Source organism: Natrix helvetica (assembly GCF_964273705.1).
Source record: "Natrix helvetica genome assembly, chromosome: 3".
NCBI lineage: Eukaryota > Metazoa > Chordata > Lepidosauria > Squamata > Natricidae > Natrix > Natrix helvetica.
In genome coordinates this window covers 169,287,902-169,315,701 of record NC_138549.1, presented here as the reverse complement: position 1 = coordinate 169,315,701, position 27,800 = coordinate 169,287,902, and the positions used below count along the sequence as shown (strand labels likewise).

Below are 27,800 nucleotides of genomic sequence, written 5' to 3'. Positions count from 1 at the left end.
TGTGTATGTGGGGCGGGGAGCGATGCTGGAGGTGGGGAGGGGGACTCTCCCCTTCGCCGTTAGGGGCGGGTCGTTCCAGCGCCCATTCATTCAGCGGCGGGAGGCTGTTGCGCGCTCCGTTCCTTCGCTCCGCCACCAGCCGCTCCGTTATTAGAACCGGAGGCGCGCGGGGATGTTAACAGCTTCGCAGGGTTGGAAGGGACCTTGTAGGTCATCTAGTCCAACCCTCCCCCTTCCCCAAGCAGGAGATCCTATGCCATTGAACAGGGTTGGAAGGGACCTTGTAGGTCATCTAGTCCAACCCCCCTTCCCCAAGCAGATCCTATGCCATTGAACAGGGTTGGAAGGGACCTTGTAGGTCATCTAGTCCAACCCTCCCCCTTCCCCAAGCAGATCCTATGCCATTGAACAGGGTTGGAAGGGACCTTGTAGGTCATCTAGTCCAACCCTCCCCCTTCCCCAAGCAGGAGACCCTATGCCATTGAACAGGGTTGGAAGGGACCTTGTAGGTCATCTAGTCCAACCCCCCCACTTCCCCAAGCAGGAGACCCTATGCCATTGAACAGGGTTGAAGGGATCTTGTAGGTCATCTAGTCCAACCCTCCCCCTTCCCCAAGCAGGAGACCCTATGCCATTGAACAGGGTTGGAAGGGACCTTGTAGGTCATCTAGTCCAACCCCACCACCCGCCCAAGCAGGAGACCCTATCTACCATTTCTGACAAGTGACAGTCCAGACTCTTCATGAAAGTCTCAAGTGAGGAAGCTCCCACAACTTACGAAGTCAACTTCTATTCCATGGGTTGATTGTTCTCAATGTCAGAAATTTTCTCCTTATTTCCAGGTTGAATCTCTCCTTGGTCAGTTTCCATCCATTGTTCCTTGTCTGGCCTTGGGGTGCTTTGGAAAATAGGTTGACCTCCTCCCCTCTGTGGCAGCCCCTCAAATATTGGGGCACAAGAGGAGGACGATGACAGAGGAGGTGTTGTTGTTGCAAATTAGTAATGATCTGAGGTCATAGAACACAGAATAAGATTTGGAAGGGACCTTGAAGGTCTTCTAGTCTAACCCCCTGTTCAAGGAGACCTTATGCCATTTCAGACAAATGTCCAGCCTCTTCTTAAAAACCTCCAGCGATGAGGCACCCACAATGTCTGAAGGCAAGTTGTTCCACTGATTAACTATTCCCACCATTAGGAAATTTCTGCTTAATTCCAGGTTGCTTACTTTCTATCCATTGTTTCTTGTCCTGCCTTCTGGTGCATCAATGGAAGACCAGATTGGGGCTAGAGAATGGGGGGGGGGGAGATCCATGTAATTCCTAGGAACTGGCAACCACTTGACAGCACAATCAGTGACAGAGTCCATCAAAAGTTTGACACAGAAATATTACCCCGTTTTCAAATCGGGATGGACCTAGAATGCAAGCATGACAAGTGAATAAACGTTGAAGGTATTCTTCTTTCTCAATGCCATCTAAATGCCGGATAGGCTCTAGTACAGAAAATACAACACAATGGCTGAAATTGGGCCAAGCCACTAATATGATGCCAAAATAATCAGTGACTTTCTAACTGTGGCCAGTGTTTGTTAACCAAAAACCTGATAGCTTGCATTCCATTGCAAAAGTATTTTTTTTTTCAAATGCCAACCTTGAAGGTTGTAAGGATTAAAATCCCTGTCATTACAAAATAGTCATAATTTAGATAAAAGTTAGTTTTTCCTGTGAACCCCCCCCAAAAAAAAAAACTTTATCGAACTGAGCTCACGGCACTAAGGCCTCTGTCCATTTCCTCAGGCCCAACAGGTTCAAATTGTTCCCAGGTATGGGGCAAAGTGGCTCAGTGGCTAAGATGCTGAGCTTGTTGATCAGAAAGGTCAGCAGTTCGAATCCCTAGCGTCACGTAATGGAGTGAGCTCCCATTACTTATCCCAACTTTTGCCAACCTAGCAGTTCGAAAGCACATAAAAAATGCAAGTAGAAAAAATAGGAACCACCTTTGGTGGGAAGGTAACAGCATTCTGTGCGCCTTCGGAGTTTAGTCATGCTGGCCACATGACCATGGAGACGTCTCCAGACAGCGCTGGCTCTTCAGCTTTGAAACGGAGGTGAGCATTGCCCCCTAGAGTTTGGAATGACTAGCACATATGTGTGAGGGAAACCTTTATCTTTATGGAGCAAGACTCCTCCTTAGGCATCTCCTTCAGACGTGCCATGAGATGGGATCTAACTGAAAACAAATCTGAATAGCTTTGTCCAACATATGCCAGTCAAATTCCTTCATATGCTCCCTTTATCCCATTACCTTTAAGATGTGCTTTGTCTGCTTTTCATTCCTTCCAACAATGCTCCTACTAAACATAGCTCCTTCTCCAAAAACTGCATGAATCAGCATCATTTTTATGTTATAGGTAGTCCTCAACTTACAACAGTTCATTTAGGGACCATTCAAAGTTATAACAGCACCGGGAAAAAGTGACTTGTTTTTCACACTTACGACCACTGTAGCATTCCTAGGGTGATATGATCAAAATTCAGATGCTTGGCAAGTGGTTCATATTTATGATGGCTGCAGTGTCCAGGGTGGTGGTGCTGGTGGTCATGTGATCACCTTTGGTGACCCACTGATAAGTGAAGTCAATGGGGAAGCCAGACTCACTTAACCACCATAGCACTAGTTTACCAACTGCAGTGATTCACTTAACTGTGTGAAGAAAAGCCGTAAAATGGGGCAAAACTCCCTTGACAAATGTTTCACTTAGCAACAGAAACTCTGTTCATAATAAATTGTGGTCACAAGTTGAGGACTACCTGTATTTATATATGCTGCTGTGAAGGTTGAACCTACCTTCCAAGCTTGTATCCCTTGTGGAGTAGCCAGAAGAACCGTTTTGAATCGGAGATGTTTTGCACACACCCCTCAAAAATACACATGATGTACATATATAACACAGACTTCACTACATGGATTGCAAATCTTACTCAGACTGATAGGAGTGATTAGCACACTTACATTCTCTGAAATATTATTTCTACAAAGAGGTTCATAAAAAGAAACTAGAAGAAAAACCAAATGGAAAACATATTGATCAAAGTTGTATTTAATGCTAAGCAGTTAAAGAGTGGTGATCTAACATTATGGAGATAAATTGCAACCATTTTTCACAGCCACTAAGTAAGACATTTCTCATGTGTATGACAAAAAATTCATTTATGTAGTGAGGGCTGTGGGGCTTTATTTTTGTGAATAATATTTTCATAAGTTATATTTTACACCCTCCCCATCTGAGAATAATTCAAATTGATTATATTATAATTTGTATATGCAAACTATTTTATATACATGTGAATATAAAGATCCCTAAAAGTACCACGGGGACTACTCCTTTCCACGCTCTGTAAAATGCATAGCTTTCTTTCATACCATTTTAAATATTTTTCTCTAAATCCAAGAAACCTTTACAGATTAAAGCTGCTTCAGTGTGAGATGTTTTAACAAAAATCAAATTAAGTAAACTTGTCATAGTTATATCGCATATTTGGCTCTTAAAACACTCTATATTCCAGTTATTATGCAACCATGGCTTCAATAGAATGCTTGAACAGAAAGACCTCTTAAACATGGCTGCAACATAGGATATCTGGTAGAGAAACCAGCTGTTGGTCAGGACTACACTGAAAGCTGATGTTTTAAACCAAGGGTCTCCAAACTAGGCCACTTTAAGACTTGTAGACCTCCACTCCCATAATTCCTCAGCCAGCCATTCTGGCTGGGGAATTCTGGAAGTTGGAAGTCCATAAGTCTTAAAAATGGCCAAGTTTGGAAACCCCTGCTTTATACTTTCTACATTTCCAGAAGAGGGAAGATAAATTGGTTGTTATCTGAAGAAAGCCTAGACATTTTGACTTTCAGTGTAGATGTGTGTAATTAAAAGAACCTATGAGGCCAAGTTGAGTTGTTAGGAAACATTCCCGAAGAATATAAAATAACCCAGGACACTAAAATCCCAAAATGTTAAGTAGTTTTCAGTCTCTCCGATAGGCAATACAAGCATCAGTGCAAAATACAAGTGCCATCTTATCTTCGAACTACTGTTCACACTAGTCTACCCGTGGGCCTTACTCAGAATGCAGCTGCATACAGATACATATCCCTCTGTTGTGTCACTCTCAATTGTTGCTATGAAGAATATAGAGAAGATTCTAGTAATCTATTACACCAAGCAATGGCCATAGCAAAACCTTGCTGAAAACCAAACCTTTATGTTCTATAGCTTGCTCATTTACTCACCAAGAGCACTGGTACTACTAGACTACACCAAAGTGAACTACTCTCATTTTTGTTTCCTTCTTTCAGCAGAAAAATGTGTAAAATGAGCACAGAGAGACAGGTTTATCCTAGCTGGCAATAAGATTAGTAACAACTTGGCAACTGGAGATACCTAGGCTTCAGCAACCTTGGAGATGACTGAGTTAGTTGCAAGATGGTAATCTTAAAACTGGCCAGATTAACATTTATTACTACCAGCCTAAGAGGGGAACAATGTTTTTAAACCAGCCTTGCATTGCCATTAACCATCCATAAAGGAAACTGCAACGCAGCAACTGAGTAAGAAATAAGTCATGGAATTACAGGGGCTTTAACAAGGGCAGAAATAAATCCTAACCATGATAACATGACTCCAGCCATAAAGAGGGGAGATCCAGGGAGGAGTTGTAAAATCAAAGTACTTATTTACCCAAGGTAAGAATGAAACTGTTAAATAATTCCATCATTTAAAAATTATGGCCCCCCGAATATTTATACTATTCCACTGGGTTTACATTAAGCTATTTCTTCTTACTGGGAATGGCTAACATTATTTCCAATTCCATATCCTCCGCATTAAATACATTACAGGCTTTAAGGTTGTAATTGTCACCCCTAGCAGTATAAGGACTGCAACTGGCATTAAGAAATAGAACCACAAAGAAACTATGGGGAAAGAACGCCTACCTATAATGTGATTATGTCTTTCGTCGGAGGCTATTTTGGTCATTCTTGAAAACTACAAAAGAAAATGCTTTTATTTTTAGCAACACTTCTGAGAGAACTAGGCCCATCATGAACATAACATTCAGCCCCCATATAAATAAGTCACCAAGGTGTGAAAAGCAAGGGCAGTTATCTTCAATTACAGCTTACAAGCTTTCTATACTATAGTCTATGCAGTAAACAACACTGGCAGGAGGCTTACAAAATGATCACTTTTAACCAATCGCTAGCTTATAAATAGGGAATGCATATTTGGCTATAAATTAACACAGAAATAAGTCCATGTTTCAAGTGAAAAACAGGTGAAGTTTAACTGGAGAGTTGCCAAGAGCTTTAACATCAATTCGTTGGCTACCAAAATATGCTTCAGTGGCCAGACGTTGCAAACCTTCAGCACAGTATTTAAAAAAAGAACCTTGGTATTTGGCTAAAAAAAGGACGACAGTGCACAGCCTAAGTCAGATGGACAAAGTGATGTAATGCTTTTCCAATGCTTATTTTCTGCATTTTAAAAGGGACCCCTTCCCTTTACGTATGCTTGCCAAGGAAAGAAACAAAACAAAACAAAACACACAACCAAATTGCAAAAGTCCTGAACTGTAGTAAAAATATTTCAGTCACAGACTGATTAAAAATGTATAATCACTGTGCAGGTGTGAGATTTAGTGTCCAACTGCACATTTTACTTGGGTTCCTCAATTGTCCCCTTGCTGAGATCTGTCATTTTGGGATATTTTACTTTCTTCTGGTCCAGCTCATTTTGAGCCCACAGTAGTAGCTTCAATAATTTAGCCAGTTTGGGGGTTGACTCACGATTTTCATAATCTAACACAGCTTGGTTTACTTCACTCCACACCTAGAGGAAAAAGACAAGTAACTTAGATTAGTAACGTATTTCCGTGAAGCAAGAGAGTTAGTTTGAGGTCTGCCCCGTTTTACAAGCTTTCTTGCCAGATTTGTTAAATGAATCACGGCAGCTGTTAAGTGAATCTGGCTTCCTCATTGACTTTGCTTGTCAGATCGCATATCCCCCACAACTCCTCCTCTGTGAGGTGGGTTGGGTTGAGACTGTATGATTGGCCCAAAGTCACAGAGCCGGCGTTGGTACCTAAGGCAGAACTAGAACTCAGTTCCCTGGTTTCTAGTCTGGTGCCTTAATCACTAGACTACACTAATAGGAGGTTTATTTTACAATTGTATGCTGTTCCATTTGGGGCAGATACCACGAAACCTTTTATGGCAAGGATCTCTATTATTATGAGGGGTCCTTGGTGCTCTGTGAGCTTGTTTTTTTTTGCAGACATTTCATTACCCAACTAGGTAACATCATCAGTGCTAGTCAAGTGCTTGACCAAGGACCCCTCTTATGTCATCCCTGAGCAACAAATATTCTCCTGTCTTAGAATCTCTACTATTGTTATAGTTATCTACTAGAAAAGTAGGCAGTAATTTCTTCTTTATATTCATCATTCCCAAGCATATTTACTTCACCACTCAAGTTGAATCCTCACAACTGATTACTTAAAATAATAGTTAACTGTAGGAAGTTAGCACCCACCCCTCTCCTAGGAAAATGAAATATTTTAGGAAATACTAAAAGGACAGAATATTCCTCCTAAAAGGGAGGCAGAAACTCAGCCATTCCACATTTGTCAATGAACCATTAAGGCTTGAGCCAGTCTATTCTATATAACAAAGATCTACCTCCTTCAGGCAGAGCCATAACAGGAATTGGCCAAAACCCTTTCATTATATCATCACCCAGCAACAGCTCAGCCAAGCTTGGGACTCAAAAGACAGACAGCCTACAGAGTTAGCTAAGACCCCCACCCCTTGGGAGTCTGACCACCAATCAGAATACATTTCTTACACAGGAACAGGAAGCTCTAAGGCGGGGCCTAAGAGAGGGTATGAAACTCAGGCACTCTGCCCATTTTTCGCCAAGATCTTCAAGGCATGTGATCCCCTTTCCACCAAGACCTCAAACCATGTCATCCTGTCCACCATTAAAAACCATCTTTCCAAACAACTGCCATATTTCCAGGGTCTTTCTCCCCACTTGGAACTGAACCCAGATGGGCCTTTCTTCCAACATAACTAAGCAATTTAGCTAGTTAAGCAAGCCTTAACTATTAAAAAGACATAAAGCCACATATTTCCTACAACACACTAGGAGATCAATGTAGATGCACCAGCAGTTAAGAGTCCTGCAATCTTTTAATTTTAGTTCCATAACTAGTAATTACTTTCTGTCGCTGCATCATGTTGAGCAAATCTCCAAAAGGGGATTCCTCTGGATTATCAAAAGCAAGGAGAGCCAGGGTGCGCTCCATCTCCGTCAGACATTCCCGACTCTCTTCTCCTTGTTCTGCTAACTGAGTCTGCGCAAATTCCAGAGCAGCTTCAGTTTCCCGCTGCCGAATCAGTTCAATTAAATGTTGCTGCTGCACAGATCAATGAAAAAAAAAACAATAGGAAGTTAAACACAGTTTCTCTCCTATATTGCTAATCATCTTGCATCGTTCCAATTTTAGTACATGTGCTGCCAAAGCGAGCACCTTTCTCTCCTATATTGCAAGCATCATTTGAATATTCGGCCTTGATTAAACATCTTTAAATAATAATTTTAAAAAATCTAACGGTCAGAAGCAAAGCTATGCAACTTAGCTTTTTAAGTTGTTCTCGTGTCAATAAAAAAGAATGTGGACACTTCCTAGACCTCTCTATCGTGATTCTATCGTTCAAAGATTGCCTTTTCAGGCTTAAGGTATTTGGAGTTTTAATGCTCAGCTAAAGAACTGCACAGGAAAATACATTTAAATGCTTTTAAGAGTATCTACAACATGGACAGCAAATCCTCACCAATTCCAATTTCAAATTGATTCAGATTAATGTCAAAGCCAATATGTGCATAATACTGTTACGGGATTGGAACATCTAGACCAGGGATGTCAAACTGGTGGCCCATGGGCCGGATGCCTAACATAGAGGCACGTCCACCCCAGCTCCAGGAATGGGGAAAATGTTGCAAAATGTCACATGATGGCAATGTGATGCGGCGAGTTTGACACCCGTTATCTAGACAGTTCTACTGTTCATGTTTTAGCTATCACAAGTATATTCCCAAAGGGCATTCAAAATGTATATCCTACACCTTAAAATAAATTAAATTCAATTATTGTAGTTCTTAAATAACCATTAAATTTATTATTTAGATACATTAGCTGTAATCCTTGCTTCTTTAAATCTGTTAGCTTACCTGCAAATGGAAGTAAAGGTACCGGTTTGTGTCTAATAACTCTGGATGAAGGCTATTGATCAGTGCAATGGCTTCCTGGATCTGACCTTTGAGGATCATCTCCCGAATTTTTATTCTTTCATCCAGGGTCTCTAGATCAACACTGGGTTCAATTCCAGATTCCATTCGAAACTTCTCAGCAGCCTCTTTAAAACCTTCTGAAATGAAATGGAAGAAGAAACCGGTTATGAAAGGAAAAAAAGTCATCTACAAGGCTTTTGGCATTGAATGACATTTGGTGTTTTTGTTTCTACAATAAAAAGGGAGCTGAAATTTCCAACTGCAAAAATAAAAGGGCCAAAAAGATTAAAAGATCTAATTCTTTTATTAAAGCCACTTCTCAAAACTACCTTCCTCAGTGGCCAGTTAATAAAAACTTTCTGAAAAAAATAGTAGCTATGTAGGACTCCTTCCTTGTTTCTTCCTTTTCCTCTTTTTTCTACTTGTCCTTTTGTCCGTAAGCTTGTAGGAACAGACTATATTGTTAAAACCTAAGAAACTTTTTCACATTTTATATAATAATATGGCACATAATTACAGGTTATGGAGTGGGTAGCAGCTGTGTTTTTGGTCTTCACCAGACTCTTCTAGCAGAGTGCCATCAATGAATATAAACACCTGCTGGAAACGTTCTTAAATACCATTCTCAAATTAAGAGGCAATCATAAATCTAGTGATTGTTACCTGTAACGAGATAGTTCATAATTAAGCGATTCATGTCAGCTCTTTGGATGTGTAAATTATTGAGTTTTTCCATCCACTCATCTTTTGTAATTTCATCGGGTTTTTCTGCATAACTCATTTTTGTCCTTCACTAGAAAGAGAGGAGGAGATTTTTATCTATCTGAGTGCTGAGACACAACCTTGGTTAGATGAAACAAGAACAATTTAAAAATATAGTGAACCCCGAATTTACCAGATCTCAGTACAAGAGACTTTGCATGTAGTAGTCCACATTTCCATGAAACAATGTTATTTTGCAGAAGATATGCTTTGCAATATTTACAGAACCACAGGTACTTCATTACTCAAGTGATGTAAATTGCGGTGCTGACATACTTTCTGAATGATGGACACACAACCCCAATAGTCAATTACAATGAGATTTCATTATAGCTAATCATTTAGCATTAGTAAAAAAAAGTGGCATCAAAAAGTAAAAGTTTAATTTGCAGTCATAACATTAAATGCAGCTGTCTGATGAAAGACTTGCATTTTCTAGTGGACCTCTCTGCTGTCAAATGGAAATTCAATAAGCATGCTAGATGACATGAATCTATCATTTTGACTTTGATTAACAATTTCTTCAAATTCCTCTTTGTTTTCGGCTAACAAGCTGCTGTCACTTGCCACTCTCAAGATGATTATGTTCTAGCTGCCTATTTGGACTCGAGCTGTCACTTCATCCAAACTTACCATTCTTCTATTCCTTGAATAAGCTGTACAGATGATATGGAAACAATATGCATCCTTGGCTTTCCTATTCTGTACCTCTTTGTTTCTCCAGGGTCAGTCCTTACAATGGCTTCTTGCTCATAATAATGAGCCCTCAGAAGAATATATTTAGTGTGTTCTGGTATATTACCCATTAACCTAGATTCTGGTACGTTTAACACAAAAGCCTTGCTGTAGTCAATAATGCAAAAGAAAATCCCACTTTCTGTCTTTGTATTCCATCTTAGGTTACCTATCTGACCTTGTAGCCTACTGCCTTTTCTAAAAGTTGCTTCTCCTTATGGCTCTACTCTGTAAGATTTTAAGTAATATTTTGACTTGTGTGAGGAATTAGCCTGGTTTGGCAATCTACACATTGCCTTACATATATTTTTTGTTTGGTATAGGCTTATTTTCCAACCTCTAGGCCATATAATATTTGTTGACACAGAACCGTTAGCACTTTTACCTGCCTTTCACCCTTAACTTTAAACAACAGGCATTTCAGCAACACCTAGGACTTTACAGCTGGTCCACTGCATTTTGCACTTTGTTTTCTATTGCAGTCAGCTGTTGCGTACAGTCCCTCTAAGTGTTTTTGTTTTTCTATAAGCCACAAGGAGCTGACTCTTCCCCCAGGCATGGAGTTATGGTGTGAATGCTTAGCAAATATAGAATGAAATTGTTTGGTGGAAGCATTGTTATACAGGGCATCACAGGGCATTGTTGCTATGTATTGCTTTTTAAAATCTTATTTTGTTTTACTGATCCTGCTTATGGGGCCACCCTGGATTATTATATATATAAGATGCATGCCCCTATTTTTTTTTAATGAATAAATTCTGTATCTATAATGTATCTTCCCATCAGTTATAAATTTCCTTGCAATTTCTCTGTTCTTAAAACTATCTTTCACTTTTGCACTATATTCCCCTACTTTCTGACAATCTTAACTGAGGTATATAGAGCCTCAGACACAATTGCTTGACACCGAAAATGCTACATTTCTGTAATTTATAATTTATACATTTATATAATTTAATGAAGCTTCTTTGTTTTCTTGTCTGTTATAATTTCTTCTAAAAGCCACTTGAATCTTTTGTTGTTACAAATTTGGGGATTATTTTCCCACTTTGATTTTCATAACATCTCTTATCTCTCTCCACATCTCTTATCTCTCTCCATTGTTCAAGTTTCTTTCATATATAAGGTAAGCATACTGGATGTGTATGAAGTAATATTCTCACTGTGTATCTTCCAGAACAAATCTTGCTGCCATACCTACTCTCTTTAATTTACTATGTTTCTATAAATTATACAGATAAAATGCCAACAACTTTTAGTCTGTTTCTGGAAATTTCTGTCTTATTCCATTGCACTTCCTTCTCCTGTGTTTGTTACCTATGTGATCAAGCCCATTACAGTCATGGGCCCTCAGTGCCATTCATGCACACAATCTGCATTTCTGAAACTTGAAGCAAGCGTCAGCAATAAACACTTCTCTTTATAAAACTTTTTTTTCCTAAGACCTGCATTCCATTCACCCAATAAAAATATTGTACTGTATTGTTAAGACTGTACAGTTTTTAGCCCTATTTGCTGAAGAATTTGTCAATATTTTCTACCTCATATGAACGTGGAAATCATGATATTCACTGTAAAATCACAAATTCTACTCTATATGGATAGTCACGTGTCTGAAATAGTAGAGTCTCCTGCTTGAGCAGGGGGTTGGACTAGAAGAACTCCAAGGTCCCTTCTAGCGCTATTCTGATTGATTGATCTGCTGATAAGTTATATATACTTAAGCATTTTTCGAGTAATATTGCTATCTATTCCTTTACATAATCTCATATACTAATCTGATTTAAAGTGACCAATTTCATAAATCTAAGATCATATATTCCTAAAAATATGCAATTTAATATACATTTCTGGTGCAACAATTTCAAGTTCTCTCATTCTATACTTCAATCTTATACACACTTGTAAAACAAGAAATTCCTCTTTCAATATTAGTACTACCAATGGGCAGGATTCCTTATGGCTTAGGTCTCCTTCAGAGTTACTATCATTCTTGACAAGACACTAAGATATCTTCTGATATGGGGTTTATCAAATGGTTACCTAAAGCTATCTTCAAATTTCAGACATGTCCAGAAAGTTTACTTGGTAATAATTCCCAAAAGGAGTACAGAAATGAACCTCAGGGCTGAGCTGTGGAATCCTTTTTGACACCCTACCTAGAGTGTATTGCAGTACTTTAAAGCACTAGAATGGTCTGTCGGCCCTGAAATGATCACACTAGCTAGCACATAAAGTTGATCCCTGCAAAAATCATTCCAGCCATAGCTGCCACTCACTCTTTCATTAGGAGCCATGAATCAAAAGGATCCCCAAATTTTGTACTAGTTCGGTCTGGGGAAATAGAACTTAATTGAGAACAAAAGACGGTGTGCCCAATGCCTGAATCAAAGCCACTTTATCTTGCTAGGGTTGATCCTGTTTCTCCCCAGCCAGACACTAAAAACTCCAGGTACTAGGTCAGCACCGCATCACATGGATTCCAATGATAACTGCCTCCATAACACCATAAGCCATTATGGATGTTCATATAGATTGTGCATACTCATGTACATGTTAGGGTGAAGTGGAAACTAAGGAATTCCAGAAAGTAGGAGCCATGGGTTTGACCTGCCTTTCCCTATCACCACTGACTGGAATGGGCTGCAGAGAAGGAAGAACTATTGCAAAACAGCTTTCCATATTCAAATACTAAACTGGTCCAAAGAATAATGATCAGTGGTGCAGGAAGTCATCAAAGAGATGAACCGTCAGGAGAACTGCACCACCCTTCTTCTACCAGAAATCACCCACAAATGTAATCAATGCTGCCTCAGTAGAATATCCTGGCCTAAAAGGGTGACTCAAAATGGTCCAGATAATGTGTTTCTTTTATACCCCTCTTGAGTTGAGCCCAACCATCTTCTCAATACTCTTTCCCTGCAGCCCCAAAGGAAGTTGGGGAGTAGGCAGAAATTGTGCAGTATTATTGCATCCACTGAATGTATTTTGAGGATGGGTGTACCACCAGCTCTTTCACTATGCCTTTGTTCAAGGACGAATTGGCTACTACTCAAATTCAATTACAGCTGGCCTTTCCAGCTAGAAGGGCTATGAATTTTACATACAGGTGGCAATGCTAACAGCACTAAGAACCTGTCCACTTCCTTAAGATTCACAGGCTCTAACAGTTTAATCAGGGAGTTATATTTATAACTTATTATATCATATTTATTTGCTTCCCAACACGATACATGCCATAGCTTACCAACAATATTGTTCATTCCCCAACATATATGGACATACAGAAGTGGCAAGATGGGGACTTCAAATCTTTTCAGGATAAATTTAAGATAGCAATTCATTAATATAGGAATATTGAAGACAGATAAAAAATACTGAATGACCATTCATCAAAATATGTAATTCTATCTGAAATTATTTAAACATGAATAAAGGCAAAGTAGAAGCTCTGGGGTGTTTACTTCAGTAATTCTTATACCATAAAGCATAATAATAGTCATCTATCTTGTTGGAGTCTTATCTTTGAGCAGCAGTTGAAAAGTTAGGAAATGCTGACTATCTTAAAGAAATGTACTGAAGTGAAATAGCAGAGGACAATTTTGATTTTCTGGTTCACAGCTCATCTCTTAACAATCTCTAAGCACGCAGTAATCAAGCAAATTGCCATGACATAAATATGCCCCAAGTTTATCTGCATACTCAGAATCTCTTGTTCTCTTCTCTTTAAGAGACCTATACTGCTATAACTAAAAACCACTTTTTAAACTGCCCCAGCTTGAAAAAAAATGACTGGAAGAATGGCAAGGGAAGCCTAAGTGAAAAAGGATTTTTTTACTTTAGAAAGTGAAGCTCAAGAACTTACTAGAATTACAAACAATGTTAGCTCTAGAACTTTAGCTAACTTTTTCTCAAATAGCATATATAGCTAACAGAGTTCACCAACATAAGCATTTCTGTAGTTTTTCTAGCAGCAATAAGAAAGTGACTTATCATTGCTTTTTTTCCCACAATTGTTAATTTTACTTTCCCGTTCAGCCTACAACCCTGGCATTTCTTGATGGTCTCCCATCCTTCACTCAGGTCCAATTTGCTTTTCTTCTTTGCTGAGGCAAGATCAGTCAGGTGCTGCCACCTGCTGAGTCACGATAATCATGATTTGTACTTAAATAGCTCTACAAAAAGAACATCCATGAGTTAGTGGAAATGGCCCTAACAACAACATGCAAGTATAGGAAAAGTTGAGTGGTGGACATCTAATAATGGAACCAAAGAAATGGGAAATCTTAGAAACATATTGTGCCACCCGAGAGTCATCTTGTAGGATGAGATAAAAAAATAAAAAAATACCCACCAACATCATCTTTACAAGACTCTACCATTATTTATGGCACAAATTTGTTTGCAATTTTCATTGTTAGACTGAGAGCTTGGTGTCTCCCATAAATCCTACATGAGCCATTTAGAGTCCATTTACTTCCAAGAAGTTCCAAAATGAATTATTATATTCTATGAACGACCAAGACAACACCCAGCCAACAGCCATCTTTCAGAAAGGGAAGAGTCCCTTTTGGGAGAGGGGGCGGTCTAGAAATTTAAAATAAAGTAAAGTAAAGAAACTCTTCATCCAATTACAGCTTAATCAACTCCCAACTGAAATTGAGTCCAAAATTTAGACATCTGTTAAATGAGCTTGGTCCCGCTTTACAACTTTTCTTGCCACAGTTCTTAAGTGAATCACTGCTGTTGTTAAATTCATAACATGGTTGTTAAGTGAATCTGGTCTCCCCGTTGATTTTGCTTGTCGGAGGGGTCGCTGAAGAGGTGATCCCGCGACCCCAACACACTGCAACGGTCATATGAGTCAGCCGCCAAGCATCCGAATGTAAATTAGGTGGCCGCGAGGGAATGCTGCAATGGTTTTTAAGTTGAAAAAGTGGTTGTAAGTCACTTTTTTCAGTACCGTTTAAAATGTCACTAAATGGGCTGTTGTTAAAGATTACCTGTATCTCTTGAAGGATCTAGTATTTGGGGAGAAAGGAATACAGGGTAACAGAGTTGGAAGGGACTTTGGAGGTCTTCTAGTCCAGGGGTCACCAACTGGTGGTCCGCAAGAAAATTTTGGTGGTCCGCAGAAAAATTATTTGCATTTTTAATATTGCACTAAATATTATTTATTGTTTTTAAAAAATCATATTAGTGGTCCGGGGGATTTGAAATTATGAATTTAGGGGTACCTGAGGTATGAAAGGTTGGTGACCCCTGTTCTAGTCTAGTACAACCGCCTGCTCAAGCAGGAGACCCTATACTATTTCAAACAAGTGACTGCGGTTAAGTGAATCTGGTTTCCACAGAGTAGGAATGGATTTCCAGAGGAAAAAATTGCAGACTACAGGAACCATTTCCACCCCTCAGGTGACCCTGAGGACACAAATAAACTTCCATGGGCTTGAAGGACCCTCTAAAAGATTGCAAATGACCAGCTCTCTGCCAGGAATAATCATCCTTCCATTCCCAGTCAGAGTTGAAGAAGCTTCTTGGATGAGAAGTGTCTTCAAAAGAAAAAAAAGACAAGAAAGTCCAATTGCCTCCTGAAAAAAGCACCTTTGGGACTTTCCTTCCTTCCAACCCCCTGCTCAAGCAGGAATCCCTATACCCTGAATGGTCACTAAACGAACTGTTGTAAATCGAGGCACAACCTGTAGAAGGCCGGAAACTAGCACCCGCCAAGCCGTTTTCTACGTTAGGTATCCGAGTGACAGAAATAATACTATCCATTTTCCCTCTAAGTTTGGCCGAGTTTCGCTTAGGAAGGCAGCATCTCTTCCTCTCGGGGTTGAAAGAGGCGGCGAGCCCCAATTTTGGGCCGCTCGGAGCTCGGTCCCCGAGGCCTAAAGGCCTAAGCACTCTTTCCTCGGGACGCTCTTCCTACACTCCTCCCAGGGGCAGCTTTAACCCGTGGCGGGGAGAAGAGCGGGAAAGGCGCCTCGGGAAGCGTCGTCGCTTGAGCGGGGTTGCCGGGAGGGTGTGTGGAGAAGGTAGGCCGGGCGGGCGGCCGCCAAGCGCTCTGGGCCTCCGAGCGCCTCAGCTTTGGGGGCTTCCTGTCTCCCTCAGGCCCAGGAGGGGGCGGGCCGTTCCGCGCGGCCCAGCGAGCCTCTGACAGGCGCCGAGCGAGCCCCAAGATGGCTCCTCTTCCCCTCAGCCGTCGCCGCGGCTCCCTCGCCGGAATGAACCTTTCCGCGGCCGCCATTTCCGCCACTCACTCACCCACCGAAGTGAGCGAGCCAGTCAGCCGCCTCGTCCTCCGCCTCCGCCACCGGGACCTCGACGCCAGCCAGCCAGGCCCCCTTCACCCGCTCCGCCCCCCCTCCCTCTCTCTTTTTTTTTCTCGCCCGCGCGCTCTCACCTCGTCAGGCCGCGCCTCTCGCGAGAACGCCGCCGCCAATCGCGCCGCGCCGAGCCTCTGAAAGGTATGCGTGTGTGTGTGTGTGGGGGGGGGGGGGAGAAGGGCATAGAGACGTGAATGAAGGAAAGGGATCGGAAGTGCGAGGTCGGAAGCCCCGAGAGGGGAAAAAGAGGAAATGGTTGTTGCCCGGAGGAACGCGAGGACGGAGCGAGTGGTTTGGAATCTACGAGAGGGTGGCGCCTTCCGTAGCCTCGGCCCGGAGCAAGAACTCTTAAATCCGTACTTTGTTCCCTCTGAGCGAGCCTTCATGTGGTTGGTGTCTGGTTCCTGAAGTTGACACACTCTGTAATCACAGTTTGTTTAATGGTGGTTGACACACCCTGAGTCACAGTTTAATGGTGGTTGACACTGAATCGCAGTTTGTTTCATGGTCGCCACACTGAATCACAGTTTATTTAAGGGAGGTTGACATACAGAATCACAGTTTAATGTTTGACACAATCAGTTTATTTAATGGTGGTTGACACACTGAATCACAGTTAATGGTGGTTGACACTGAATCACATTTACTGTTCAGTTTATTTACTGATGGTTGACACACTGAATCACTGTTTAATGGTTGACACTGAATCATAGTTCAATGGTGGTTGACACTGAATCACAGTTTGTTACATGGTCACCACACTGAATCACAGTTTATTTAATGGTGGTTGACATACAGAATCACAGTTTAATGGTTGACAAAATCAATTTATTTAATGGTGGTTGACACACAATCACATTTACTGTTCACAGTTTATTTACTGATGGTTGACACACTGAATCACAGTTTGTTTAATGGTTGACACTGAATCACCGTTTAATGGTGGTTGACAATCACTGTTCAATGGTTGACATACTCTGAATCTGTTTAATGGTGGTTGACATACTCTGAATCACTTTGATGGTGGTTGGCACATGGAATCACTGATGGTGGTTGACACCGCTGAATCTGTTTAATGGTGATTGACCATGAATCACTATTTAATGGTGGTTGACACGCTAAATCACAACTTGTTTAATGGTTAACAATCAGATTGTACATTGATAGTTGACATATAGAATCACTGTTGAATGGTGGTTGACTAACTCTGTTTAATGGTTTAATGGTGGCTGAGACTCTGAATCACAGTTTGTTTAATGGTAGTTTACTTCATGAACTACAGTGGGGTGTCTATTTATTTATTAAAAAGATTTATACAGCTGCCCAACTCAGTGATATGAAACATTCAAAACACTGAAATGTGAAAGCCGGCTGGGTGACTTTGGCCCAATCACCAGGAGACAGTGAGTTCCGGTCCCGCTTAAGCAGGAAAGATGCTAGGTGACCCTGGCCAAGCCCACTCTCTCAGCCCAATCCACATCACGGGGTTGGGAAAATAGTGGAATAGGAAAAATAAGTGTTGGATATGTTTGCTGCCATGAGTTACGAAGTAATAAAGGTAGGATAACAATCTAGTAAGTAAAATAAATACAAATCTACAAATGAAGCCCCCTCCCCTTGTTGTATCCTAGGCCACAAACAGGCAAACTGTATTTTATTTCTGGGGCTAATTCAGCCTGTACTAAAACAGTTTTTCCTTATCTGATGACTGTTTTTCATTACCTCTTCAGTACTCCCAACACCAGAGTACAGATGTAGTTGTGGCAGGGACGTGCGGTCAGGGGAGGCAGGGGAGGCAGAGCCTCACCTCTCTTCATGAAATAATAGTATGTAATATTATATATTATATTATATTTATATATATATATATATATATATATATATATATATATATATATATATATATATATAATATTATAATATTATATACATCCGTCAGCCGTGCCCGGGAGCAGCTGAGGCAGAAATGTTGTTGGCGCTTCCGGATGACGAAGCCACGAAAGCGACTGGAGAACGACCTCGCTGCCCCTTTCGTTGCTTTCCCATTGAGGCGGCTGCGCTTTCACCCCACTGAAGCCTTGCTGCCTCAATTGGAAAGCAACGAAAGGGGCTGCGCTTTCACCCCGCTGAAGCCTTGCTGCCTCAATGGGAAAGCAACGAAAGGGGCTGCGTTTTCACCACGCTGAAGCCTTGCTGCCTGCATGGGAAGCCGTCCTCGCTGCCCCTTTCGCTGCTTTCCCACTCAGCAGCAAGGCTTCAGCGGGGTGAAAACGCAGCCCCTTTCGCTGCTTTCCCATTGAGGCAGCAAGGCTTCAGTGGGGTGAAAGCGCAGCCCCTTTCGCTGCTTTCCCATTGAGGCAGCAAGGCTTCAGTGGGGTGAAAGCGCAGCCCCTTTCGCTGCTTTCCCATTCAGCAGCAAGGCTTCAGCGGGGTGAAAACGCAGCCCCTTTCGCTGCTTTCCCATTCAGCAGCAAGGCTTCAGCGGGGTGAAAACGCAGCCCCTTTCGCTGCTTTCCCATTCAGCAGCAAGGCTTCAGCGGGGTGAAAACGCAGCCCCTTTCGCTGCTTTCCCATTGAGGCAGCAAGGCTTCAGCGGGGTGAAAACGCAGCCCCTTTCGCTGCTTTCCCATTGAGGCAGCAAGGCTTCAGTGGGGTGAAAGCGCAGCCCCTTTCGCTGCTTTCCCATTCAGCAGCAAGGCTTCAGCGGGGTGAAAACGCAGCCCCTTTCGCTGCTTTCCCATTGAGGCAGCAAGGCTTCAGCGGGGTGAAAACGCAGCCCCTTTCGCTGCTTTCCCATTGAGGCAGCAAGGCTTCAGCGGGGTGAAAACGCAGCCCCTTTCGCTGCTTTCCCATTCAGCAGCAAGGCTTCAGCGGGGTGAAAACGCAGCCCCTTTCGCTGCTTTCCCATTGAGGCAGCAAGGCTTCAGCAGGGTGAAAACGCAGCCCCTTTCGCTGCTTTCCCATGGTATATACATATTACACACTATACTGGCACCAGTGAGGGACCCTTGAAAATAATACAGCTCGTTAGATGCATGGTAGTCTATGCTAAAATCTTGGGTGGCAGATGTTGTAATAGAATTTCAACACGTAAGTATAATCTTCATTGTCATTGTACTTAAATACAACGAAATTGGTTCATGCAGCATCTTTCAGAGAGATGAAGGAAGTTGAATGAATAAATAGTCATATTCCATATGTATTAGGTTTGGTTGGACTGTCATTTTACTCCATCAGTCAAATTCCAATCAGCTGGAAAACCCTGCTCACCAAATGTTTTGCAGAGGATTCTGATGGCTGCATGAATATTACGTTAGAGGTATTTAATTGGCATTTAATTGGGGGAGACTAATCCGAATTTTTAAAATAGTAATCCTTTTACGTATTGCTTTTTGGGTTAGGATAAGGATGCTCAACCTTTGGAATCTTATCAGCCTTAAGTCTGCCCTAGAGGTATCTAGAACGTAATTGCAAATTGTAGTTTTAATATATTATTGAATACATAAGGTAATAAGTTACATGACTAGGGAGTGATCAGTTATTAAATGCCCTTGTGTTGGGTGTGACTTTTCATAACTATGTATCCTTCATTTCAACCCATCGCTGGTGCCAATGTGCTGCTTTTAAAAAGGCAGTCTAATGATCATCTTCATATTATAGATTGTTTTGCCAACGTAATCTTTTTTCCTATGCCATCATCACTTGACCAAAGCAAAAAGGTTTGTTGATTGTTCTTCAATGCCTCCAGAAATTTTATTTAATCTAGGAGTAATCAATGTTTATTCTTCCTGAAGTCGAGTTAGTGACCATATTCAAATCCATAATTCAAAGGCTTCTTTGTCTTTGCTCTTGCTCATTGTCCAACTTGGTTTTAATGTTACTATAAGTAAATCTATCGTGTGTGTGTGTGTGTTTGTGTGTGTGTGTGTGTGTGTGTGTGTTCCAGCATAACTCTGGAACGCCTCGAGCAATTTCAACCAAACTTGGTACACAGATGAACTTACTCTCTGGAAAAAAATACTGTGGTGGTAAGACACCCCTAACCACCCCTCGGGGTGTGTTTTCTGTTAAGATCCAGCCTGTTGTGCCTTAAAATGGCTTCTACTGTACTGCTGTAAAATGGCTTCTACTGTACTGCTGTAAAATGGCTTCTACTGTACAGCAGTACCTGTACAATAGTACTTACTGTACCTACTATACCATGGCAGTGGAGTTCACAGTACTCCACAAGAGGGTTCCCTTTGGTAAAGAGGAAAATCCAACATTAGAAATTATGTTTGGTCCGGACATTATCCCCCTATAAATAAATAGCCGGACAACACCTGGTTACCAACTAGTGAAATATAAAATAAAACATTTTTTTAAAAAAAATTCTGGAATTATCCACTAATTCTGAAATTCAATGGTTGCGTATCCCTCAAGGGCCAAGGGTAGCTCTCACCTCAGATTAGGAGATGGGGCTAGAAAATGTTAAGTAAAATAGGTTTTACCTCTTTGGGCCAAATGTCTATGAAGATACTTCGTCATCTGGGTCACGGTTGTCCCAAAGGTGCTTTTTCCAAAAGGCAACTGGACTTCCTGTGTTTTTTTTCTCTTCAAGATGTTTCACTTCTCCTTCAAGAAGCATCTTTATTTTCTCAGCTGAAGGTGCTTCTTGGATGAGAAGCAAAATGTCTTCAAGAGAAAAAAAATACACAAAGTCCAGTCGCCTTTGGGAAAAGGCACTTCTGGGGCTATCTTGAGCAAATTTGCTTAAGTCTCCCATACCTGGGTAAACGCTGGACCACTAGATGGCAGCAGAGAGATATTAAAATATCTACCTAGAGTACTGTTATTTGCTGCCTTCTAGTGATTGTTGGAAGCTCTGCAGGCCAAATGTGATAGGGCAGTGATAGCGAACATTTTTCTAAATGTGTGCTAAAATTGTACATGTGCGTGCAATAGCGCATACCACGTGCCCCACACCCGCAATGTGCCCCGCCCACCTGCGCCTGCGTGCGTGACCTCCTCCTATGCATGCACACATTACCTCCCATGCATGCGCACGCGACACACACACACACCGCGGGCCCAATGGGCCAACCAGAAGTTCGTTTCTGAACTTCCTATTGGGCCTGTTTTTCACCCTCTCCAGGATCTTGAGGCTTTCCTGAAGCTTGGGGAGGGCGAAAATGGCCTCTCTCAGCCCTTTCGAAGGCCAAAAATTAACTGGCCGGTGCACACATGCACACTGGAGCTAACGGCTTGCATGCCAGCAGATATGGCTCCCCATTCCACCTGTGGCACCCGTGCCATAGGTTCACCATCACGGTGATAGGATGTGTATGGGAATGTATGTGCATTTACACTTTGAGTCAATATTGAGTTCTGGTGACTGCCTGGATAAGTCCTTGCAGTTGCTTGGCAAGATTTTAGAAGTGGTTTGTGACTGCTTTCTAACACGGATTGAGAGAGTGGGATTGGTCCAAAGTTACCTGGCTGGTTTTGTGCCTAAAGCGGGACTAGAACTCACAATCTCTGGGTTTCCTGATCTGATTTATAAGATCTGAAGAGAAGCTAGACACTGTTTATTTTGCACGCTCCAGTTTGTAGCTCTAGTTTGTAGCTTTATTCACGTAGTAAGTTTTATTTTGTCTTTGTCGCTGACCTTTATTAGTTGGAATTTGAATGATTTGAAAGGAGTGAAAGACACAACAAATTCATTTCGTAATCCATAAGATGTATTCCAAGTTGATCAATGATGTTTTGGGGTTTTTTTTGGGGGGGAGGGTTGACTTTTAACAGTATTGGGCAAACCAACATTGTGGTGTCTAAACAGATAAAACCCATCTCTCTAATCCCAAAGTTAACAAAGGAGAGTTACCGTATTTTTTCGGAGTACAAGACGCACTGGAGTATAAGACGCACCAAGGTTTTGAAGAGGCAAATAAAAAAAATTTTTTTTGCACGAAAACGAGGCCATTCCCCCCCCCCAAAAGGCATGAATAGCCTTTAGGGGGCTTGCAGAGTGCTCCTGGGGGGTGTCCCCCCCAAAACAAGCAAAAATGGTCCGTTCTTTGTCAAACAAATTGCATGCATAGCCTTTAGGAGGCTTATAGAGTGATCCTTGGGGCTGGGGGGGGGGGGCAAAATTGAGCAAAAAACGTCCCGTTTTTCACTCATTTCTGCCCTTTCCAGCCAAGAGGAGCACTCTGAAAGTCTTCTACAGGCTCTGCATGGCCATTTTGGTGAAGGGGGTGGGGTTTTGGGAAGCAAAAAATGCTGTATTCAGTGTATAAGACGCACCCAGATTTTCACCCTCTTTTTTAAGGGAAAAAGGTGCATCTTATACTCCGAAAAATACGGTAACTTCAGAATAGTAATCATAGAACTCTTCATCACATGGAAAATTACATGTGGCAGAAGACAGAATTATAGCAAATAAATACCGGTAGTCCTTGACTTATTACAAGTCATTTAGTGACTGTTCACAGTTACCTCCCTGAAAAAAGTGACATGACCATTTTTCACACTTACACTAAAAATCTCTCTCTCTCTCTCTCTCTCTTCTCTCTCTCTCTCTCTTTCTCTCTCTCTCTCTCGGAATGCAAAGACGTGCCGGTGAGTTCAGATGTTGCTTTGGCTTAGCTTCTTCAGAAGCTCTTCCAGGAGAAAAGGTCAGTTATTGCAAAATCAAGAATCAAGCTACAGAATGTTTAAACCCTGTGTGAGGGTCCCAAGTAATCAATCCATAACAAAGCAAGACTCCGAGGCAGTTGAACCCCTGAAAGAATACTGTATTTATTGGAGTATAAGACCCACCGGAGTATGAGACGCACCAAGATTTTGTAGAGGTAAATTAAAAAAAAATGTTTTTGCACTCTGCAGACCTTCGAAAAACGGCCCATTTTGTATGACAACAGACCAATTTTTTCTCAAAAAAGAAAAAGAAAAAAAGAAGGCATGCATAGCCTTTAGGGGGCTTATAGAATGCTCCTGGGAGCTGGGGGGGGGGCAAAAATGAGCAAAAAAGGCACCCTTTTTTGGAACACTTTGGAAGCCTCCTAAAGGCTATGCACGGCCATTTTTGCAAAGGGGGCGGGGTTTCGGGAGGCCAGAAATGCTGTATTCAGTGTAGAAGACACACCCAGATTTTTACCCTCTTGAGGGAAAAAGGTGCATCTTATACTCCCAAAAATATTGTACTTTTATTGGAAATACAATATTGGCGCGTATCTGGTGAAAACCGACTGAAAACTCCCGTGGTTTTCACCTTATTAAAAGTAAAAGATTTTCTACTTTCTCAAAACAATCGGTCCCGTGGTCCAATCACCGTGGCGTCCGACAACTGGGTGGCATCACTCTGACTTCCTCTGGCCAGGTGTGAGAATGCCCTTGGTTCCCAAGAGAAAGTATTTTGTTTGGGCTACAAAATCCCCTCTATCTCAAATCCCCCCACCCTCAAGCTCCAGTGTGGCAACACTGAAGGGGACAAGATATCTTCGATTAGGACAGCTTCAGGGTTGAAACCCTGATTGATTGATTTTCCAGCCCTGATGTGATGAAAAGTACATTTTGCTGCCCATTTCTCAGCTTTGGATGCCCAGAGCATCGACTGGGTGTTTTGATAACTTGTCTGACCTTACTCTCTTAATTTCGTGGGCTTCAACCTTACGGATGGCAATTTTTCCTTCAGAAATGTTGAAAGGCACGGATAATACAGGTAGCCCTCGACTTACAACGGTTCATTCGGTGAGCGTTCAAAGTTACCGAAGAAAGTGACTTGCAACCGTTTTTCACCCTTATGACTGTTGCCATGGTCACACGATCAAAATACAGATGCTTGGCAATTGGTTCATATTTATGACGGTTGCAAGGTCCGGGGTTCAGCCTTTGCGAAACTCTTGACGAGCAAAGTTAGTGGGGAAATCCAGATTTGGTTAATGACCCTGCTACTAATTTAACAAATGCAATGATTCATTTAACAACCGTGGTGTAGGGTTTCCTGCCTAAGCAGGGGGTTGGACTAGAAGACCTCCAAGGTCCCTTCCAACTCTTGTTATTCTATTCTATTCTCACTGCAGCAAGGAAAGTCGTAAAATGGGGCAAATCCACTTAACAAATCTTTCACTTAGCAACCTAAATTTAGGGTTCAATTGTGGTCGTAACCCGAGGATATCCTCTACTGACTCCGTTGCAACAAGAGCTTCCACATTCTCTTCCCCTTGCAAGTCACTTTTGTATTCTTTCCAAAGGCATCGGGAGCAGAGCTGGATTGCATGAGATACTGACTTGCGATTGGGATAAAACTGTATGCTTTATATTTAAAGGTGACTTTTTGCCTGTGTTTTTCCACAAGAGGCAATCGGGCTTTCTTGTTTTATTTTGAGGATGTTTCTCTTCTCATCCAAGAAGCTTCTTCAGCTCTAAACTTGGATGAGAAGCGAAACGTCTTCAAAGAAAAACAAGACAGAATAGAATAGAATAGTGTAGGAAGTTATCACCCAGCCCTCTCCCAGAAAAATGAAATATCCTAGGAAATATTGAAAAAGCAGAATATTATATTGTCCTGGATATGAAAAAGGGAGAAACACATTTTAAACACAAAGTAAATTCCTGCAGCTTCCGGCCCATCCCCACTTTGTCAATGGGCCATTAAGAAGGCCAAGCTACTCCACTTTACATAATAAAGAGTTCTCCTCTTCAACTCCAGAGTGATGGGATTAAGGCAGGATAATAAGCCTTTACTCAACTGACCACATGGCATCTAAACTCAATCAAACCTGAATTCAAAACTCACCCTAGAGGGTTGCCCTTGCACGGGCCCATGGGAGTCTGGCAACCAATCAGAATACATTTCTTACACAGGAACAGGAAACAGATAGGTGGGGCAGAACAGATTATAAAAAACCCTGCAAGGCTCTTCTCTTCCCTTCTCTTCCTTTGCCTTCTCTTCTTCTCCGCCAACATTAATAATAATAATAAATTTAGATTTATTAGCCGCTCCCTTTCCAAGTAGGACTCGGGGCGGCGTACAATGGAGCATATAACATGAAACATATATAACAACACCAAACGTACATACACACACAACACACATACATACACGGAGGAGGAAGCAAATTACATCAATAGACAGTTAAAAATCTGCTTTAAAATACCCCAATTGTAAAAACCCAATAAAATTAATATTTAAGAACAATTTAAAAAACAGTTTGGAGGAATGGGAAAATTACGATTGCGATTGAGCCAGGCCGGATAATTGAAAGAGGTGGGTCTTCAGCTGTACACGGAAGGAGCGGAGATCGGAAATCATCCTGATGTCACGGGGGAGGTCATTCCATAGGGCTGGGCCCATCACAGAGAAGGCTCTGCTCCTGGGTGTCGCCCCCCGGCACTGTTTGGCGGATGGCACCCGGAGAAGTCCCTCTCTGTGTGAGCGAATTGGTCGTAGGGATGTGTGGGGCAGGATGCGATCCTGCATATAACTAGGCCCTGTGCCATGGAGCGCTTTAAAGATCATAATCAAAACCTTGAAACGCACTCGGTAGACCACAGGCAGCCAGTGCAGCTCGCGCAGGAGAGGTGTTACAGGGGAGTATCTAGTCCTCCCCATAATCACCCGCGCGGCCGCGTTCTGGACCAATTGTAGTCTCCGAGTGCATCTCAAGGGAAGCCCCATGTAGAGAGCATTGCAGTAATCCAGGCGAGACGTCACTAGCGCATGGGTGACTGTGCGTAGGGCATCCCGGTCCAATTAGGGGCGCAATTGGCGCATCAGGCGAACCTGATGGAACGCCCCCCTTGCCACGGCTGTTACATGGTTATCCATGGACAGCCGGGTATCCAGGAGGACGCCCAAATTGCGCACCTGTTCCATGGGGGCTAGTTGGACGCCCCCAATGGCCAGAGATGGAAGCACCTGGTTGAACCGGGAGGCCGGAAGCCACAGCCACTCCGTCTTGGAAGGGTTGAGTTTTAGTCGGTTGCCATCCATCCAGACCCGTACGGCCTCCAGACACCGGGACATCATTTCGACGGCCTCATTGGGGTGGTTCGGAGTGGAAATGTATAGCTGAGTATCATCAGCATACAGATGATATCCCACTCCAAAACCACGGATGATCTCGCCCAGCGGTTTCATATATGTGTTGAACAGGAGAGGCGAGAGCACCGATCCCTGTGGCACTCCACATGTGAGTGGCCTCCGGGTCGAACTCTGCTCCCCTGTCAACACACGTTGCGTCCGACCAGAGAGGTAGGAGCCAAACCACCGTAAAACGGTGCCTCTGACTCCCAGCCCCTCTAGCCGGTGCAACAGGATACCATGGTCGATGGTATCGAACGCCGCCGAGAGATCTAATAGGACCAGGATAGAGGAACAACCCCTATCTCTGGCCCTCCAGAGATCATCAACCAATGCGACCAAGGCCGTCTCCGTGCTGTGCCCGGGTCGGAAGCCGGACGGGCGCGGGTCTAGATAATCATTTTCCTCCAGGTGACGTGGGAACTGCTGTGCTACCACACTCTCTACAACCTTCGCTAAAAAAGGAAGGTTGGAGACTGGACGATAATTGACTAGGTCCGTTGGGTCCAGGGAAGGCTTCTTGAGCAGGGGCCTCACCACCGCCTCTTTCAAGGCGGCCGGTAGAGACCCCTCACCCAGCGAGGCGTTCACCAGGCCCAGGAGCCAGTCACGCGTGACCTCCCAGGATGCCAGTACAAGCCAGGAGGGACACGGGTCCAATAAACATGTGGTGGGTCGCAGACGTCCACGCAACCTGTCCAAATCCTCGATGGCAACCGAGTCAAACTCCTCCCAAAGCGGTCCCTCAAGACTCGCAACGGGCGTCTCTACTGAACCACTGAAAGGGGTCCATCCCATCCGGATTTGAGCGACTTTGTCCTGTAGATAATTCCCAAACTCCTCTGCTCTACCCTGTAAAGGGGCTTCCCGTGGTCTCTCAAACAAGAGGGAACGGGTCACCCGAAACAGGGCGGCAGGGCGGTTATCTGCAGACGCAATAAGAGCAGCGCAATGTTGACGTTTGGCCGCTCTTAGTGCCACAAGGTACGTCTTCAAATATGCTCGTGCCTGTGCTCGGTCAAATTCGGAACGGGAGGATCTCCAACGACTCTCTAGGCGTCTCTTGTGGCGTTTCATCACCCTTAGCTCCTCGGTAAACCAAGGTGCCAGGGTGGTTCTTCGCCGCAGGAGAGGCCGCAAAGGCGCCACCCGGTCTAGGGCCCCGGTAGCCGCACTATTCCATGCGACTACCAGGTCCTCTACTCGGGGGCGGGTCAGGTCCACAGGAGGTGGCCCAAGTTCCGTCTGGAACCTATCCGGTTCCATCAGGCGCTTGGGGCGGAACCATCTAATACCTTCCAGTTCCGCCTCCTCGCGGCGGGGGGTAGCACCAGGGAAGTCCAACCGGAGAAGTGAGTGATCCGACCATGACAGGGGAATAGTGTCTAGATCCCCTATTCCCAGATCACTCGTCCACTGGCCAGAGACAAAAACAAGGTCCAGGGTGTGGCCTCCCTCGTGAGTAGGGCCCTGAATTAACTGGGTCAGGTCCATGGCTGTCATGGAAGCCATGAACTCCCGAACCCCCTCAGACGCTTCTCCCATCGACGGCAGA

The 27,800-nt window shown here is 43.0% G+C and overlaps 2 protein-coding genes across 5 annotated transcripts in view; one reads left to right on the top strand and one right to left on the bottom strand.

The window, feature by feature from the left end:
• Positions 1–3,084: 3,084 nt before the first annotated feature.
• Positions 3,085–16,240, bottom strand: GID8 (GID complex subunit 8 homolog). Of its 3 annotated transcripts, none has more exons than XM_081949804.1 (5): positions 16,118–16,240; positions 9,017–9,146; positions 8,294–8,490; positions 7,281–7,478; positions 3,085–5,890 (listed from the first exon to the last, which is right to left on the bottom strand). In XM_081949804.1, exons 2-5 carry the CDS (start codon positions 9,132–9,134, stop codon positions 5,717–5,719), a joined length of 687 nt encoding a protein of 228 aa, XP_081805930.1. In that variant the 5' UTR covers positions 9,135–9,146; positions 16,118–16,240; the 3' UTR covers positions 3,085–5,716. The 3 variants fall into 3 exon arrangements, with proteins under 3 accessions (XP_081805930.1, XP_081805931.1, XP_081805932.1); XM_081949805.1 differs by having other exon boundaries at positions 16,122–16,240; XM_081949806.1 differs by lacking the exon at positions 16,118–16,240 and adding an exon at positions 15,550–15,888.
• A 1-nt stretch (position 16,241) lies between these two features.
• The window catches only part of DIDO1 (death inducer-obliterator 1), an 87,380-nt gene continuing 75,821 nt past the window's right edge, over positions 16,242–27,800 (top strand). The window contains exons 1-2 of one of the 2 annotated variants that reach the window (XM_081949686.1): positions 16,242–16,320; positions 22,772–22,835. The gene's annotated coding sequence lies outside the window, so the exon portion shown is untranslated. The remainder of the gene's footprint in view (positions 16,321–22,771; positions 22,836–27,800) is intronic. The other variant, XM_081949684.1, reaches the window with a different exon arrangement.

Bases quoted from the DNA above. Each gene is read 5' to 3' on its own strand.
- GID8 (XM_081949804.1), bottom strand. From the start codon at position 9,134: ATGAGTTATGCAGAAAAACCCGATGAAATTACAAAAGATGAGTGGATG. The intron at 8,491-9,016 runs GTAACAATCACT...ATTTCATTTCAG, and splicing joins TATGAACTATCTCGTTACAG to AAGGTTTTAAAGAGGCTGCT. The intron at 7,479-8,293 runs GTAAGCTAACAG...TGATCTGTGCAG, and splicing joins ACCTTTACTTCCATTTGCAG to CAGCAACATTTAATTGAACT.